This window comes from Perca fluviatilis, chromosome 21 (assembly GCF_010015445.1).
Source record: "Perca fluviatilis chromosome 21, GENO_Pfluv_1.0, whole genome shotgun sequence".
Taxonomy (NCBI): domain Eukaryota; kingdom Metazoa; phylum Chordata; class Actinopteri; order Perciformes; family Percidae; genus Perca; species Perca fluviatilis.
In genome coordinates, this window is record NC_053132.1 from 32,445,931 (window position 1) to 32,463,407 (window position 17,477).

The window sequence follows — 17,477 nt, forward strand, 5'->3', positions numbered from 1 at the left end:
TGAGCAGAGTTAAACCAGTCCAGGAGAGCTCACTGGTTCCGGTCATGCTGCCTCCTCCTCCTCGTCTTATTGACGGGGGCCCTGTTTATACCGTCCGCAAGCTGTTGGCGGTCAAGAAGAGGGGCCGCGGCCGTCAGTTTCTGGTGGACTGGGAGGGGTATGGTCCAGAAGAGAGGTCATGGGTGTCGGCCAGCAATATTTTGGACCCTAGTCTCATTCAGGACCTTTACAGACTGCATCCTGACGTGCCTGGGCCATCCTGTGTTCGGCCCTAGAGGGAGGGGTACTGTCACGTCTGCCTCCGCTCTTATTGTGTTTTCTGTTTGTTTTCATGAACTTCCTGTTTTATTTTGTAATCCACTGTTTGTCTTCATTCACTTCACTTGTCTTCCTGCCTTTGTTTGTTCCCGCCGTTTTTGATTACCTGGCTCCGCCCTAATGTTATTCACCTGTGTCTAGTTGTCTTCCCCTCCCCTGTGTATATATACTCACCTGTGTTCCCTTATTCCCTGCCAGATTGTTGTAGCTCCATGTTGACTCACTTTCCAGCGTTCCCTTGTTTTGTTTCTCCGTGTACCCAGACCTTTTGCCTGTATTATCGACCACGTTTTCCTGCCTGTTAGACCTGTACCGTTGCCTGCATTGTTCTTGGAGCCAATAAACCAATCACTTTTATCCTTGATTCCTGTGTCGTGCATTTGGGTCCGCCATTGTAGCCTGACACCCGCCTTCCTGAAATCCCAGTCTTCTCTGATTGGTCCGCTGACCCACTCTGTTGTGATTTGTCAACAAGTTCAAACAAGCCACAAGCACAGCCTGCCCAGGCAGCACATATGAAAAACTAGGCTGAATTTCTCATTCAATGACATCATTAAATTGAGGAATTTCAAACAGGAATGTGGATGAGACGTTTCAGGCAGTTGAGAAAAAGTGCTTTCTGTGGGAGAAAAAGCGTGTTTTTGTTGTACTTTATACATCTACTACATACACAAAAAACTATTACACTAAACGACGGGGAAAATAAAAGCACAATAGGGGCTCTTTAAAATGAAAGTTTATTACAATCTTTAAGTTTGATGTTTTGTGTATAATTTCTGCATGTAATAGTAGTATTCTACACAACAAGTTAGTTGCTAAGGTCTGGAAGTAGAGTTTAGATTCTCTGCCCGTGCCTGAGCCCGGCCCGACCATTATTTTCCGCCACTATCCTCGGGCCGGGCAGGGCCGGGCCCTTGATCAAGAATTTGTGTTTTTTTTTTATCATTAGGCTACTATAGCCTAATTGGGTGGGGAGAAAGCTATGCAATAATCAGAAATATTATCTAGTCAAGTTACACAAGTTGGACTTCAGTAACAAAATGCAACATGTGTGATGCGCGGAGTCTCCTCCTCTCTCACGCATCACACCAGGGCTGCTGTGCTGTATTGTGGAGCTTAAGTGCAACATGGAGCTTGAGGATGTAAAGAAAAAGAGAAAAACAGGAGAATTACCTTTGAGCAAGTTTGGAGGAAAGTCGGCGGTATGGAACCATTTTAAACAAGTTGTGGGCAGTGACAACATATGTGTCGGCTTTGTTGAGTGTATTAAGTGCGGCACGCTGCTCGCCTATGACAGCAAATAAAATGCGGGACTTCAATGATGAACAGACACATGAAGCAGGCTCGCCATGGCAGAAAAGATGATAGTCAGCCTTCAACGTCCTCTTTTGTTACTTCTCCAAGCATAGGCTACCCCTGAGGGCGAGGCAAGCCCTCACAGAGAAATGCGTTGAGTTTTTTTGCGATCCGTTCCATTCTGAATAAACAAACAGCGCAGTTTACATGCTTCACTCTTGTTGCATTATTCATTAAGATCATTTTAAACAGCTTTCTGCAGTTAAAACAACTCTGAATTGTAGTTGAAAACGTCAGTTATAACGGCCCACGTATTAAAAAAGTGTTGGGTTGAAATCGGGCTTGGGCTCATAATTCCAGTTAATGTGTCGGGTCAGGTTGGGTCAGGCTTGATTTTTTGGGCCCGATCTAAGTTCTATCTGGAAGCACAATGATGTTGGTAAAACAAAGTCCCATGGGAAAAAAGATTTTTTTATAAACTGATCTGACATGAAGAATCTCCTCAACTTCAAAAGGGCTCTTTCACATGTTTTGTGATTTTGAATCAGAATCAGAAATATTGCCAAGTAAGTTTGCACTTGCGAGGAATTTGCCATGGTGTATTAGGTGTGTAACAAGGTTTATATACTATGTCATTCAACTTGCCATTATTGCTACAATTTGATATCAATGTGTGTATGGGCTGATGAACAGTTGGAACACATCAGGGCAGACAATCACAAAGGCGGGAAAACACCCAACGCAGGAAGTAAAACAAGACATCATACAAGAGAAACAGAGACTACAAAATAAAACAGGAAACAGTGAACAAAATGACAAGGAACAAGCCATCAGTGAACAAAATAAAACAGGAAAAACCACAACAATGATACATATGTGCACTGTGATTTATTACAAGTGGGTCAAGTGCTAAAATGTGAATGATGCACTTTCTAGCTAGCCTCTGTGCTAAAATAATATGCTGTTCTTTTGTAGTGTGCTGCGTGTGAAATACTTTGAGCCAACTGTTTGACTTACCAGTACATACTCTGTTCCTATTTAGGTACATATTTGCATAATATTGTATTTGTTATAACTTCTGTATAGCTGTTTTTAATCATTGCCAGTTATGAGAGACGTGCCCAAGTGTCCTCCGTGTCAACTACTTTATGCCAACTGTATGACTGACCAGTATGTAGCCTACTATGTTCCTATTCAGACAAGAAATGGGCCCATGGTGGCGTAATAAATAAAGGAGTCTCCCGCACGTCATTCTACACACAAAGCAGAGTCGAGAGGTTGCAAAGAAAGCAGAAGGTAACGGACATCCGGCCGAAAAGAGGGACATCCGGCGGAATTTTCTGCGGCACAGGAGCAATCACGGAAGTAACAATTCATTTACAGGATAATCACTGGAACATCTATTGCCTGCGTATCTTCTGCCGGATGTACCTCGCATTGTAAAACTCTGTTGGTTTCGGGAAACATCATCAAACTTCGAGCTAGCAAGCTATTCGCAGAAAATGGTAAGTTATGAAGACAATTTGGATTGTGCAACAAGGCAGGCCTGCTTGGTTCTTTCAGGGAATGATTGTAAAGATTTACAAAGAATAGGTTTACGGTATTTACCTCTAACTGGGACCTTTTGGGCCCGATTGGCGGGAATTTGATATGGACAAAATACACACATCGATACGCTGGTAACTATGTATCTAGCTAATTTAAATAGCTCACATTACTGTATTGTGTGGACAGTTAACTTAATTTAATATTGTATGTTGAAAATAAACTATTCTTGTGGCGTGAGGTTTTGGTCCTGATGGACCACAGCCTCCTGCCACAGGGTCCTGGAGGTGTACAGGTCCAGATTGTTGCCAATCAACAATTTATTAAGCCAATTTATTAAATTTTATTTTCTTTGTACATAACAGCCGGTATCAAGTCATCAATTATCACACTGATAAGCTTGTCAATCCATCCTTACCCCAAGTGAAGGAGTTCAAGTACCTTGGGGTCTTGTTTGCGAATGAGGGGACAATGGAGCAGGAGATTGGTCGGAGAATCGGCGCAGCGGGTGCGCACTGTTGTGACGAAAAGAGAGCTGAGCCAGAAGGCAAAGCTCTCGATCTACCGGTCAATTTTCGTTCCTACCCTCACCAATGGTCATGAAGGCTGGGTTATGACCGAAAGAAGGGTACAAGAGATAGGGTGAGAAGCTCAGTCATCCGTGAGGAGCTCGGAGTAGAACCGCTACTCCTTTGCATCCAAAGGAGCCAGAGGTGGTTTGGGCATCTGGTTAGGATGCCCACTGGGCGCCTCCCTAGGGAGGTGTTCCAGGCACATCAAGCTGGGAGGAGGCCTTGGGGAAGACTCAGGACTAGGTGGAGGGACTATATCTCCAACCTGGCCTGGGAACGCCTCGGGATCCCCAGTCAGAGCTGGTTAATGTGGCTCAGGAAAGGGATCTTTGGGGTCCCCTGCTGGAGCTGCTGTCCTTGTGACCCGACCCGGATAAGCGGACGAAGATGGATGGATGGATGAATAGATTCAGCGTTATTGTCATTGTGCAGAGTACAAGTACAAAGACAACAAAATGCAGTTTGCGTCCAACCAGAAGTGCAAAAAGAGCAGAAAAGTGCAATGTGATATACAAAGTATAGACAGGTGGTGCATAGACAGGACAAGAAATATAGTGTAGTGTAGACAGTAGTATACAGCTGGTTTACAGATGGTGATTTAGAGTAATACAAATTGAACATAAATGTGTAGTGTATTAGCAGTTACCTTATAAGAGCAGAATAAATGGGTGTTGGGGGGTTGGGGGCTTAGTTGGTTGGTTGTCACCGGGATGCAGAGCTAGAATTCAGTAGGGAGACGGAAAACAACAGACAGGAAAGAACCTTCCTCTGAACCTGCTGGATGTGGACCTATAACACCTCCAGTGGGGTGAGGAACCGGTGATGCGTTTTCACCACCATCTGCAGTGCTTTCTGGTCATGGGCAGAGCATTTGCCATACCAAACTGTGACACAGTTGGTGAGGATGCTCTCGATGGTGCAGCGGTAGAAGTTCTCCAGGATCTGAGGAGACAGGTGGGCCTTCTTGAGTCTCCTCAGAAAGAAGAGATGCTGGTGAGCATTCTTGATCAGGGTAGAGGTGTTGAGGGTCCAAGAGAGGTCCTGAGAGATGTGGACACCCAGAAACTTGAAGCTGGTGACATGCTCCACCTCAGTCCTGTTGATGATGATGGGGTGTGTGTGCTGGCTTTAGACTTCGTGAAGTCCACAATGAGCTCTTTGGTCTTCTTGGTGTTGAGAACCAGGTTGCGAACCGGCACGATGGGGGTCGTTTTAATGCACAGCTGCCTGGGTTAGTGACAGATTAAATATGTCAGTCCAAACCTCAGTCAACTGCACAGCACAGGCCCTGAGTACGCATCCGGGGATACCATCAGGACCAGCAGCCTTATCTGCATTAGTCCTGCTCAGTGCCACACACACATCGGTGGTGGAGAGTGTGAGGGGCTGGTGATCTACAGAGACCACAGCCTTGATGGCCACCTCCTTGTTGTCCCTATCAAAGCGGCCATAGAAGTGGTTCAGCTCATCAGGCAAGGAAGTGTCAGTGACGGGGGGGGTGGAGTTAGTAGTTTTGTAGTCTGTGATGGCCTGGATACCTTGCCACATGGGTCGGTGGTCAGAGTTGTTCTTCAAGTGATGCTTGGCCTTTTTGATGCCCCTTTTCAGGTTAGCCCTGGATGAGCTATCCCCACTAATACAGAACGTTTAGGGAATGTTGGGGAACGTTAGTTTTTGGTTCTCTAAAGGTTAGTTCGAACCAAACCAAAAACTAACGTTTAGGGAACGTTAGTAGTTTTTGAAGTAGCATATAAAAGGTTTGTAGTCACTTGATTTAGATTCACTCAAAAATGATTGGTCTAATAAATTCTAAGTAAGATAAACAGCATAGCAAGATAATATATTTATATTTAGGCTGATATCAATTTTGCTAAAAACTGTACTTTTGTGCTTGATTTCGTTTTTTTAACTGTATTAGGTGAAAATACTTAAAACAAGAATCTATCGATTTTCACAACTAAGAAAATTCACTTCTTTCATTTCACTTCTAATAAGTGTTCAGTGTTTAAATCCAACCGTTACACCCCCCCGCCAGTAGGGGAAGACCGTGCCTCTGCTTTCAGGTGACCGATTCAAGTCCTGTCCTCCTGACTTCCGTTTGATACACAGAGACAAAGAAGATACAATTTGCTTCGCCAAACGATCTCACGAAAAAGTAAGTGAAATACGTTACAGTTTCATGATGTTATGGTTGTAATGCAACGGTTTGGGGTTTAACCGTAAGCCCTTTCCCTCGTAGTGCTTTGTTATATTCCGTGTCAGCACAAAATCGATAGCTGAGGGTAGGAGAATGGCTGACATCTGGCGTGTGAGAGACGCGCACTGTACATCTGGTAGGCCAGGCCAGACTAGATGCAGCATAACAATGTCATGATACTTTCATCTCTATTCGGTTTACCTGAAAACCTACAGTGTGGAGTTGTCATAATGTCTACTGAGACAGATGTTTTAAAATGGTATGGTCTATAAATTAGTAAAGTAAATGACCACACTCACTCCCATTCTACTTTGTGTTGAGCTTGATGTTTGCTTATGGGAAGTGATGATTTAAGAGCCTCGACACCAACACACAAACTCTGTAATAGATGCTCTGAAATCACCAACAATAAATTAATTCCACATGAATTGGCTGATTGAAATATAAAGAGATGCAAGCATGAAGGCATTTTTTAATGGGAGGGCCCCAGGTGCCACTCCAATGTCAACTGGAATGTCAATTGGACGGGTACTGTGTCTCCATCACAGCTTCTAGTGACGAACAGTTGTCTTTGTAGCCAGTGTGCATCTTGCTTGCTGCTGTTTTCTTTGCTCTTCTATCTCTGTGCCCAGTCTATTTTTGTAGGAGCAGTTTGTGTCTCTGAACTGTGAAAGCCATAGGGTAACGCTAACCCTAACCCTGGTCGTAAAAAAGTCATTGAGGATAAAAGTCTTATTATATATATATATTATTATTATTATTATTAAAGTCTATCAGCGCCATGCGAATTGAGCGCCATTCAGTCTGTTGGGAAACAACTGAGCGGGCGAAGATTCCCGTGAACGCAGCCATGCTTGGATAGCTTCACATTCCAGCAGCGGGAAGGTGGGCACCTGGAGTCAGGTACAGTTGAATGGAGCCACCGGTAACTGTATCCCGGAGAATGCCGCAGATTAATCCTCTTCTTGATTAATGATCAAGATGGTGCCGCGGATGGTCGCCTTGGTACTTCACTTTCTAGTACTTTGTTTTTGTGCATTTATTACGCTTTCTGTGGTCTTTCACCAGTAACTTTTAGCAGAGAGGAACTCTTAAACATCAGCAAACCTCTACAGGATCTTTTTCTCCGGTTTTCACAAACCCAGCAAGTTTTACCAAAATCTTGGTGACGTGGGAAATGTGGAGGAGCGCTGGTGAAATTAAGGAAGCGGGGACTAAGCACCTCACTTCCAGCCATTCACCTGGCAAATGTCCGTTCTCTGGCAAACAAGATGGATGAGCTGCTGCTTCTCAAACACAACTGAAATGTCTGGCTCTCTGAACGCATCCCGGACAGCGCACTTCAGCTGCCTGATTTCCCACTCATCCGGACAGACCACAACACAGAGCTTTTGGGGAAAATGAAAGGCGGAGGAATCTGCTTCTATTTAAACGAAGGTTGGTGTACAGATGCTACAGTGCTGAAAAAGATGTGCAGCCCTAACTTAGAGACTCTCTTCATAAAATGTAAGCCCTTCTATTCTCCGTGGGAGTTCTCCTCGTTTGTTATGGTCAGTGTTTACACACCACCACAAGCCTGCATAGCAGACGCGCTACAACAGGTACCTGCTGAACGTGCTGACATGTAAGGTAAGCGTGTTGTGTCACTTCCGGTGTTCCTGTGTTACAAACGCTAGCTTGCTGCTCCAGCAAAAACTTACTCAACTCTGCTTTATTGTTTAAATTAGCGGCTATTTGCCTGGATTGCATTTGAATTACAATTGTTCTACTCAAGCACTTATACTTAGCTTCACTTACAGCGACTGACTCGCTGAATTTACAATTGTTAAAACGCTGTTAGCTACTTTAGCTTAGCCATTAGCAATGGCTAATTCCTCTCGCTCTCCTGCTCTTTCTTGCTCTGTGTGTCAAATGTTTAGCTATTCCTCTGCCTCCTTTAGTAATAACGATACATGTAATAAATGTAGTATATTCGCTGCTCTGGAGGCAAGGCATAGTGAGTTTGAGGCTCGGTTCCGCACCATGGAATCAGAATCATATGCTTCCGTAGCTAGCCAGCGCCATGTAGCTCATACTGTAGCTTCTGCAGCCTCTGATAGCTGTCCCCCGGCAGACCCCTAGCAGCCGGGCGAGTGGGTGACTGTCCGAGGGAAGCGTAGTGTTAGATCTAAACCAGGGAGTGCACATGATGACGGGCGCTCTAAACTGGAGCATCTTCGCCTCTCTAACAGTTTCTCCCTACTCAGTGATACACCCGCTGAGAAGCCAATTCTGGTTATTGGGAGCTCTATACTGCGACATGTGAAGCCAGCGGCCCCAGCGGCTGCGGTCATATGTGTCCCCAGGGCTAGAGCGGGCGATATAGAATCCCATCTAAAGCTGCTGGCTAAAAAGAACAGTAAATACAGTAAGATCATACTTCACGTAGGTGGTAATGGTCGTAAATCGGAGATCACTAAAATTAATGTTGAGTCACTTTGTGCATACGCAAAGACAATGTCTGACTCAGTAGTTTTCTCTGGACCCCTGCCAAACCTGACCAGTGATGAAATGTACAGCCGTACGTCATCCTTCCACCGCTGGTTGTTGGGGTGGTGCCCAGCTAATGATGTGGGCTATGTGAATAACTGGAGGGCATTCTGGGGAAAGCCTGGTCTGATTAGGAGAGACGGCATTCATCCCACCTGGGACGGAGCCGCTCTCATATCAAAAAATCTGACATAGTCTATTATCGGTCATAAACCATGACAACCCAAGTTTGATATTAGTAATCAGAGGTGCAGTGCAATGCGCCCCTCTGTGCTTCCATTGGAGCAGTCGCCCACTCATAGTCTAATAAGCACTGTGCCTGTCCCCTGGCTCAGATCAGTTAAATCAAAGGTAAACAAAAGATGCGCTATACTTAACAACCTAATTGGAATTAAAACGACTGCAACGATAGAACAAAACAGGAAAATTAGATGTGGACTATTAAATATTAGATGTCTGTCTTCTAAAGCAGTATTGGTAAACGATTTGATATGAGATAATAAAATTGATTTGTTTTGTCTTACTGAAACCTGGCTGGGCCAGGAAGAATATGTCAGTCTAAATGAAGCCACTCCTCCCAGTCATATTAATACTCAAATTCCTAGAGGCTCAGGCCGAGGAGGGGGAGTTGCAGCCATCTTTGATTCAAGCCTGTTAATTAATCCTAAACCTAAACTAAAATATAACTCGTTTGAGAGTCTTGTTCTTAATCTTCAACATCCTAAATGGAAAACATTACAGCCAATTATATTCGTTGTTATATACAGGGCTCCAGGTCCGTATTCTGAATTTTTATCTGAATTCTCAGAGTTTTTATCATGTTTAGTCCTTAAATCTGACAAAATACTTATTGTAGGTGATTTTAATATCCATGTGGATGTTGACAATGATAGCCTTAGTACTGCTTTCAACTCTTTATTAGATTCAATCGGTTTCAGTCAGTGTGCACAAGGCGACGCACTGTTTTAACCACACCCTCGACCTTGTGTTGGCATATGGTATTGAAATTGAGGATTTAATAGTATTTCCGCAGAATTCGGTATTATCAGATCATTCTTTAATTACTTTCAAATTCTTAATACCTGAATATACTAAATTAGATAAAAACCTCTACACTAGATGCCTATCTTTTCAGCACTGTAGCCAGGCTGAAAGATAGTCACAGCTCTACTGAGCCATCTATTCCTCTAGCTCTGAGTAGTGATGACTTCATGAGCTTCTTTAATGATAAAATTATAACAATTAGAGATAAAATCCATCACCTTTTGCTCTCAACTTCTAACGGTTCACCTTTAAACGCAGGACCGCTAGAAAGAACGACTAGTCCCGACACATTTTTAGACTGCTTTTATCCTATAAACCTTCAACAATTAATGTTAAAGATATCCTGAGCTAAGCCATCTACCTGTCTCTTAGACCCCATCCCAACAAGACTACTCAAAGAAGCGCTACCCATGGTTAACACTTCATTACTAGATATGATCAATATGTCCTTAATAACAGGTATGTACCGCAGTCATTTAAAGTAGCTGTTATAAAACCTCTTCTAAAAAAACCCACCCTCGATCCTGAGGCCTTAGCAAACTATAGACCTATATCTAACCTTCTCTTTTTATCCAAGATCCTTGAGAAGGTAGTTGCTAATCAGTTATGTAATTTTCTACATAGCAATAGTTTATTTGATGACTTTCAATCAGGATTTAGAAAGCATCATAGCACAGAGACGGCACTGGTGAAAATTACTAATGACCTTCTAACTGCTGCAGACAAAGGACTTGTCTCCATTCTTGTTTCACTAGATCTTAGTGCTGCATTTGACACTATTGACCATTCAATCATGTTACAGAGATTGGAACACTTAGTTGGCATTAAAGGAATCGCTCTAAGCTGGTTTAAGTCCTATTTCTCTGATCGATCTCAATTTGTTAATGTTAACGATAAATCCTCCAAGTACGCTAAAGTTAGCCATGGCGTTCCACAAGGCTCAGTGCTTGGACCAATTCTATTCTCCTTATATATGCTTCCTCTTGGTAATATTATTAGGAAACACTCAATTAACTTTCACTGTTATGCGGATGACACCCAATTATACTTGTCAATCCAATCCAACGAAACCAATCAGCTAGCTAAACTTCAAGCGTGCATTAAAGATATAAAATCCTGGATGACCTATAATTTTCTGATGTTAAACTCTAACAAAACTGAAGTTATTGTGCTGGGCCCTAAACACCTCGAACCTCATTATCTAAAGACTTAGCCACTCTGGATCATATTGCCCTGGCCTCCAGCACTACTGTCAGAAATCTAGGGGTTATTTTTGATCAGGATATATCCTTTAACGCCCATCTAAAACAAACCTCAAGAACAGCCTTTTTCCATCTTCGTAACATTGCCAAAATTAGGAATATCCTGTCTCAAAACGATGCTGAAAAACTAGTCCATGCATTCGTTACTTCCAGGCTGGACTATTGTAATTCCCTACTGTCAGGTTGCTCAAATAAGTCCCTTAAGACTCCCCAGCTGACCCAGAATGCTGCAGCGCGTGTTCTCACAAGAACTAAGAAAAGAGATCATATTTCTCCTGTATTAGCTTCTCTGAATTGGCTTCCTGTAAAAGCCAGGACTGAATTTAAAATCCTTCTCTTGACCTACAAAGCTCTAAATGGTCAAGCACCATCATATCTAGAAGAGCTCCTAATACCTTATTGTCCCACTAGAGCACTGCGCTCCCAGAATGCAGAGTTACTTGTGGTACCTAGAGTCTCTAAAAGTAGAATGGGAGCCAGACCCTTTAGTTATCAGGCTCCTCTCCTATGGAACCAGCTCCCAATCTGGGTTCGGGGGGCAGAAACTGTCACCACATTCAAGAATGAACTTAAAACTCTCCTATTTGATAAAGCTTATAGTAAGGGAGTGAGGAGTTGCACTGTCCACCTAACTGGCCCACCTGCTTCTCTTCATAATTGTTAGATTAATAATATATAACAAAAGTAGAGGGAGGCAGGCCAGCACAGTCCTATCCAGCAGGGGAGAGTTTCAAGTCTGAACAGGCCACCTCTCCTTATGACCTGTCTCTCTTAGTTACGCTGTTATAGTTCTAGACTGCCGGGGGACTTCCTTCCTTTGACACACTGAGCTGCTCTCTCCTCTCCCTTTCTATTACCATTTGTGCGCATCCTGTTCCAGAAATGCTTGTTTTAATCCTAGCTTCTGGGGAGTTTACTCCCCGGAGTCCTTATGTTTTTTCCCCCAGCGTATTTCCTTGGAGAACGTTGGCACCAAGATCCTGGTTGCAGCTGTCGCCGTGGTCCTGCTGCACTCCCTGCTGAGCTCAGCGGTGCCCTGCAATGTCATCCTGCGTCCTGCTAAACCCTGCTGCTTCCTGCTATGTCCATCCATGCTCTGCTAGGCCACGCTACATCCTGTAACGCCCTGCAGCGCCCTGATATGACATGAACTACTACGACTACCATTTGAAGTCACTGTTCCATTATTAATGTGACTATTATCGCCACTGTTCATCGCATCCCCAACCGGCACCGTCAGACACCGCCTACCAGGAGCCTGGGTCTGTCCGAGGTTTCTTCCCAAGAGGGAGTTTTTCATCGCCACTGTCGCACTGGTCGCACTGCTTGCTCTTGAGGGAATTACTGCAATTGTTGGGGCTTTGTAAATTATAGAGTGTGGTCTCGACCTACTCTATGTGTAAAGTGTCTCGAGATAACTTGTGTTATGATTTGATACTATAAATAAAATTGAATTGAATTGAATTGAACAGCTAGCCAACCAGATAACAGACAGAGAAAAAACACCCGGACTCTCTCGCCATTATTGTTGGGGATTTTAACAGTGCCAAACTCAACAGGAACTCCCTAAATACAGAGAGTATGTCAAGATTCCCACCAGGGACAAAAACACACTGGACCACTGTTAAAGGATGCCTATCGCGCCGTTTCCTGGGCAGCTCTAGGACTCTATGACCACTGTCTGCTTCATTTCATCCCAACCTACAAGCAAAATCTAAAAACTTCCAAACCTGTGGCAAATGTAAAACTGTAAAGAAATGGACAAGGGAATTACAGCTGGAGTTGCAGGCTTGCTTTGACTGCACCAACTGGAGTGTTCTTGAAGCTGCAGCTACGGACTTCAATGACCTCACTGACACTGTAACCTTTTATATTTTAGTTTTTGCAACGACATCTGTGTGCAAACCAAGCCCTTCTGCACATACAACAACAGCAAACCTTGGTTCACTCCTAATCTTAGGAAACTGTGTCAAGCCAAAGAGGAGGCCTACAGTAGTGTAGTGGCCAGGAAAAAGCTGAGAAAAGAGATCAGGGTAGCCAACAAAAGATACAGTGAGAAACTAAAAAATAGCCTCTCAGCCAATGACCCTGCATCAGTTTGTAAAGGCTGGAAACAGATTACGGATTACAAGAGACCATCCCCCCACCTTGCAGAAAATCCTAGACTGGTTGATGACCTGAATGACTCAACACCAAACCCCCTGCCTCCACCTGCGCTAACGATCCGCGAGAAGGATGTGTGCCGGCTCTTTCACAAGCAGAAGATCAAGAAGGCCCCAGGACCTGATGGTGTGTCCCACTGGTGTGTCTGCAAGTCTGTGCTGATCAGCTGGTGCCAATCTTCACACAGATCTTTAACCAGTCCCTGGAGCTGTGTAAAGTCCCCTCCTGCTTCAAACACTCCACCATCATCCCAGTCCCAAAAAAAACACTCCATCACAGGATTAAATGAATACAGCCCTTTCGCCCTGACATTTGTGGTCATGAAGTCCTTTGAAAGACTGGTGTTGAGCCACCTGAAGGACATCACAGGATTGATTCAGAATGGTGATGAGTCTGCTTACAGACAGGAGTTGGAAAAGCTGGTCCAATGGTGCAGTCAGAACCACCTGGAGTTAAACCCCAAGAAGACTGTGGAGATGACAGTGGACTTGTCCATACCCCCCCCCCATCCAGAACAACATAGTGTTCACTGTGGATTCCTTTAGCTTCCTGGGATCAACCATTTCGCAGGACCTAAAATGGTCTCCCCACATTGACTCTGTCCAGAAAAAGGCCCAGCAGAGGTTATACTTTCTGTACTGTACTGGTCCAGAGTCAGGAAAAGGGCAGCAAAAATCTCTGCAGACCCCTCACATCCTGGTCACAAACTCTTCAACCTCCCTCCCTCTGGTAGGAGATACAGGGCACTGTTCGCTAAAACCAGCTGACACAAAGATAGTTTCTTTCCCCAAGCAGTAACTCTGCTGAACACTCAGAAATAGCCCCCACTCTTACACTGAACAAAGTCAATCAACACTGTTCTGCTCATCTACCTCATGTCTATTTCAATCCTACAATTACAATATTGTTATTAATATATTACCATTGCACTAATCTGCCTTGCACTATATTTATATTTATATCTTAAATCTCAGCACTATTCCTTCTCTCTCTTCAATTGTTATTGTATAGTATTTGTAAATTTCTAAATGTTATTGTATTGTTATTTTGTATACTTAACAGTATTTTATTTATTTATTTATTTTTTATATTCTCACTGTCCTTTCTGTTTTTATTCTTATATGTTAAGTGAGTGTTGTAATCTGAGAGCAAAGATTAACCTGAGTCAAATTCCTTGTTTATTTGCACAAACCTGGCCAATAAAGCTGATTCTGATTGCAGCCGATGTACTCCACACAAAACCCCACAAATGGATGGCCCAGATCGCATGTGGAGGATGATGCCATGTAAGCTCTAGGCCTAACATGAACTCCGCCTCTCTTGTCGCGTCTCCTGCAGCGATTGTTGCGCAGCACCAGGAAGGGCTGTTGCCATAGATAAGCCGGTATGGATGCCAGGAAAGGCAGCGGCGTATTTGACTGTCAGCCAGAGCCGTAGATCGGCACTTTCTTCGCAGAATTACAGATACTTAAATGGGTCAGGCGGTCATACACCAGCAGCAGTACACATTTCGAGTGACAAGTAGTAGGAACAGGAAAATCAACAACAATTTCAGCAGAGGTATGCGGCAAAACACACACAACGGCGCCATCTTCCTCCACGGTTCTAATGCATTTATTATTGACTTTACAATTTCATCTAAACTATAGGTTAAGTCATGCCATCTACTCACAATTGTCCTTGGCCTCCCATTTATGATTTAGTTTGACTTCGCTTTCATAATTCTAGTATTGAATTTCTTTATTATTTATCTTGTTTTGACTGCATTTACTACTCTGTTCTTGAAAAGTATAGCCAGGAGCAGCAGTATTGTACAGTGCTGTAAGGTGAATGACATTCCAACTGGATATACTGTAGTGTATGGTATCTCAGTCCATTGCATTTGTGTGTGTGCATTTGAGTATGGTGCAGTTGTCATCTCACCCCAAACATTTGCCGGAGGTCAGGGTCTCGGAAACGGAAAGGGATGTTGGAGACATGTAACCTCTTTGGCTGCTGCTTTTCCAACGAATCGCTGGACTGCAGGTGGAGCTGCTGGGAGCCCTCCGTCTGTGCAACCTCCTCTGCCTGCTGGAGGGAAACACAAAGGATGCCACAGATTAGTTCCTGTCATGGTAAAGAAAAGTCTTGAGAGGACTAAGAAAAGACCCAGGTGAGAGGCAAGGTTGTTCAGCGTGATGTCTCCCGTTAAATACTAAAATGAGCTGGAGTGACATGAAAAAATAGATCTTGTACAATAAAAGAGGATTGACAGAACAATGTCTTAACATATTCAGGAAGTAGAGGTGTGTGAAGGTGAAAGACTAATTTTATGGTTTTATTACCTAATCGGACAGTGTAATTGCCTTCATTTGGAATACTTCTACGATCTGCCAGCACTACCGATTGTGTGAGTCTTCACTGTTAGCTCACCTGTTCTGTTCCGGTTTGAGCCTCACCTGTTATTTTCACTGGCCATCAACGTTGCCTAAGTCCTCATCCACAATGTGGGCCGGTAGGAAATACATCTTGTTTGTCTTTGCCTGGCTCTTTCTACTGCCTGTTCACCTGTTAGTGACGGGTTTAGACTCAGACTCAGACTCAGAAACTGACCTGCTCCGGCTGTGCTGTCACCTGCCTGGACCTGCGCCAGAGGCTCTCTACCTTCACCCGGACATCGCCTTCCAGGCTGGAAGTTCCAGCCCCGCCGGAGATATATCCACCGTGGGTCCTGCCTTCCACCACAGCAGCTCAACAGCAATAAAGTCCAGCTGGTCCAGCTCTCGTCGCCCTCCACGCTCCACCAACCGGGCTGTCGACCACAGCGTGTTAGCCTGCCTAGCTCGGTCGACTAGCACCACCACCAGCTGTGACAACACCTCACTCAACTTCCCTCTGCTCAACATCCGCTCACTGACAGGCAAGGGACATCTCATCCAGGACCTCATCTCCGATTGTAAGCTAGACTTTCTTTGTTTAACCGAGACAATGGCAACAGCCCAACGACTTTTTTCAGCTGAATGAATCCACTCCTAGTGGGTTTGTTTACATCTGTTAACGCCGTGGCTCCGGCCGGGGAGGAGGTCTCGCGATAATTTACAGCGAGAAGAGGAAAGTCTCGCCGGTGTCTGTGCCTGTCTCCAGCTTGTTTTACTCTGTTGTCTGCAAATTGTCTGGTCCCACTCCAACCATCATTGCTACTGTCTACCGCTCCCTGAATAGTGAATATTTTAATGACTTTGCTTCTTTTCTCACCCACTTATCCTCTCTCTCACCAAACATAATACTGCTGGGCGATTTCAATATCCACATGAACAATATATATCTGCCTCTCACCAAAGACTTCACCTCCTGCTTAGAGATTTTTGGATGTCAGCAACATACCACTTTTCCCACACACTCCAAAGGACATACTCTGGACTTAATCTGCTGTTTTGGTGTCACCCCTTCTGACCTTACAGCTCATAAACTCCCCATAACTGACCACTTTCTCCTCTCATTTACAGTGAAATACCATGCCTTATTTCTTTCCGGAATACAAAGAATATCAACCCCGCCCCTCTCACTTCAAGTATCCACTCCTCCTACCTCCCTGACACTCACAATATATCCACCCCCAATGATCTGGTCTCTCATTACAACACTGGACTCCATAATATTCTTAATTCCCTTGCTCCGTTAAAAAAACAGATCTGTTTCTTTTACCGTCTCCGCCCCTTGGTTCACCCCCAATCTTTGTCTCGTGAAAGCCAAAGGTCGGCAACTTGAACATCTTCATAGAAAACTGTTCTCACTATTCAAAATACATGTACAATAATCACATCTTACATTATAAGGACTCAATTGTTAGCACCAAAACCCACTACTACTCCAGTATAATCACTGCCAATAAAGGAAACTCCAAGTCACTGTTTTCCCTACTTAACAATATCACCCAACCCCAGGACTTTCTCCCCCCTCACTTGTATACAACCTCCTTCTGCAACTCCATTATGTCCTTTTTCACTGAAGAAATCAAGAACATCCACAAGCACCTTGGATCAATCCCTCACCTCAGCATCTCAGCCGACTTTCACCCATCCACACACTCATTCTCCTCCTTCCAGCTCCCTGCCATTTCAGAAATCACAGAACTCACCCGGAAATCCAAGCCATCCACTTGTCAACTTGACCCCCTCCCCACACAACTTGTTAAAGCCTGCCTTCCCTCCCTGGTCCCCCTCATTTCTGCTATCATCCACTCCTTTCTCACCACTGGAACTGTCCCTACATCCTTCAAAACTGCTGCCATTACCCCAATTTTGAAAAAACCTGGTGCTGACCCCTCTAACTTCAACAACTTCCGTCCAGTATCCAATCTACCCTTCATCTCCAAAATCCTTGAAAAAACAGTTACCTCTCAACTCCATTCTCATCTATCTCACAATAACCTGTATGAACAGTTCCAGTCCGGTTTCCGCCCACTCCATTGCACTGAAACAGCACTTATCAAAATCACCAATGACCTCCTTATGGCAGCTGATTCTGGACTCCTCACCATCCTCATCCTCCTCGACCTGAGTGCAGCCTTTG

General features: G+C 44.2%; 1 protein-coding gene across 2 annotated transcripts in view; it reads right to left on the minus strand.

The window, feature by feature from the left end:
• LOC120550790 (RNA binding protein fox-1 homolog 3-like) overlaps positions 1-17,477 on the minus strand; it is a 1,027,376-nt gene that overhangs the window by 133,607 nt on the left and 876,292 nt on the right. For both annotated transcript variants that reach the window (XM_039787629.1, XM_039787628.1), the window contains exon 7: positions 14,850-14,996. In XM_039787629.1, coding sequence (XP_039643563.1) covers positions 14,850-14,996 — 147 coding nt within the window. The remainder of the gene's footprint in view (positions 1-14,849; positions 14,997-17,477) is intronic.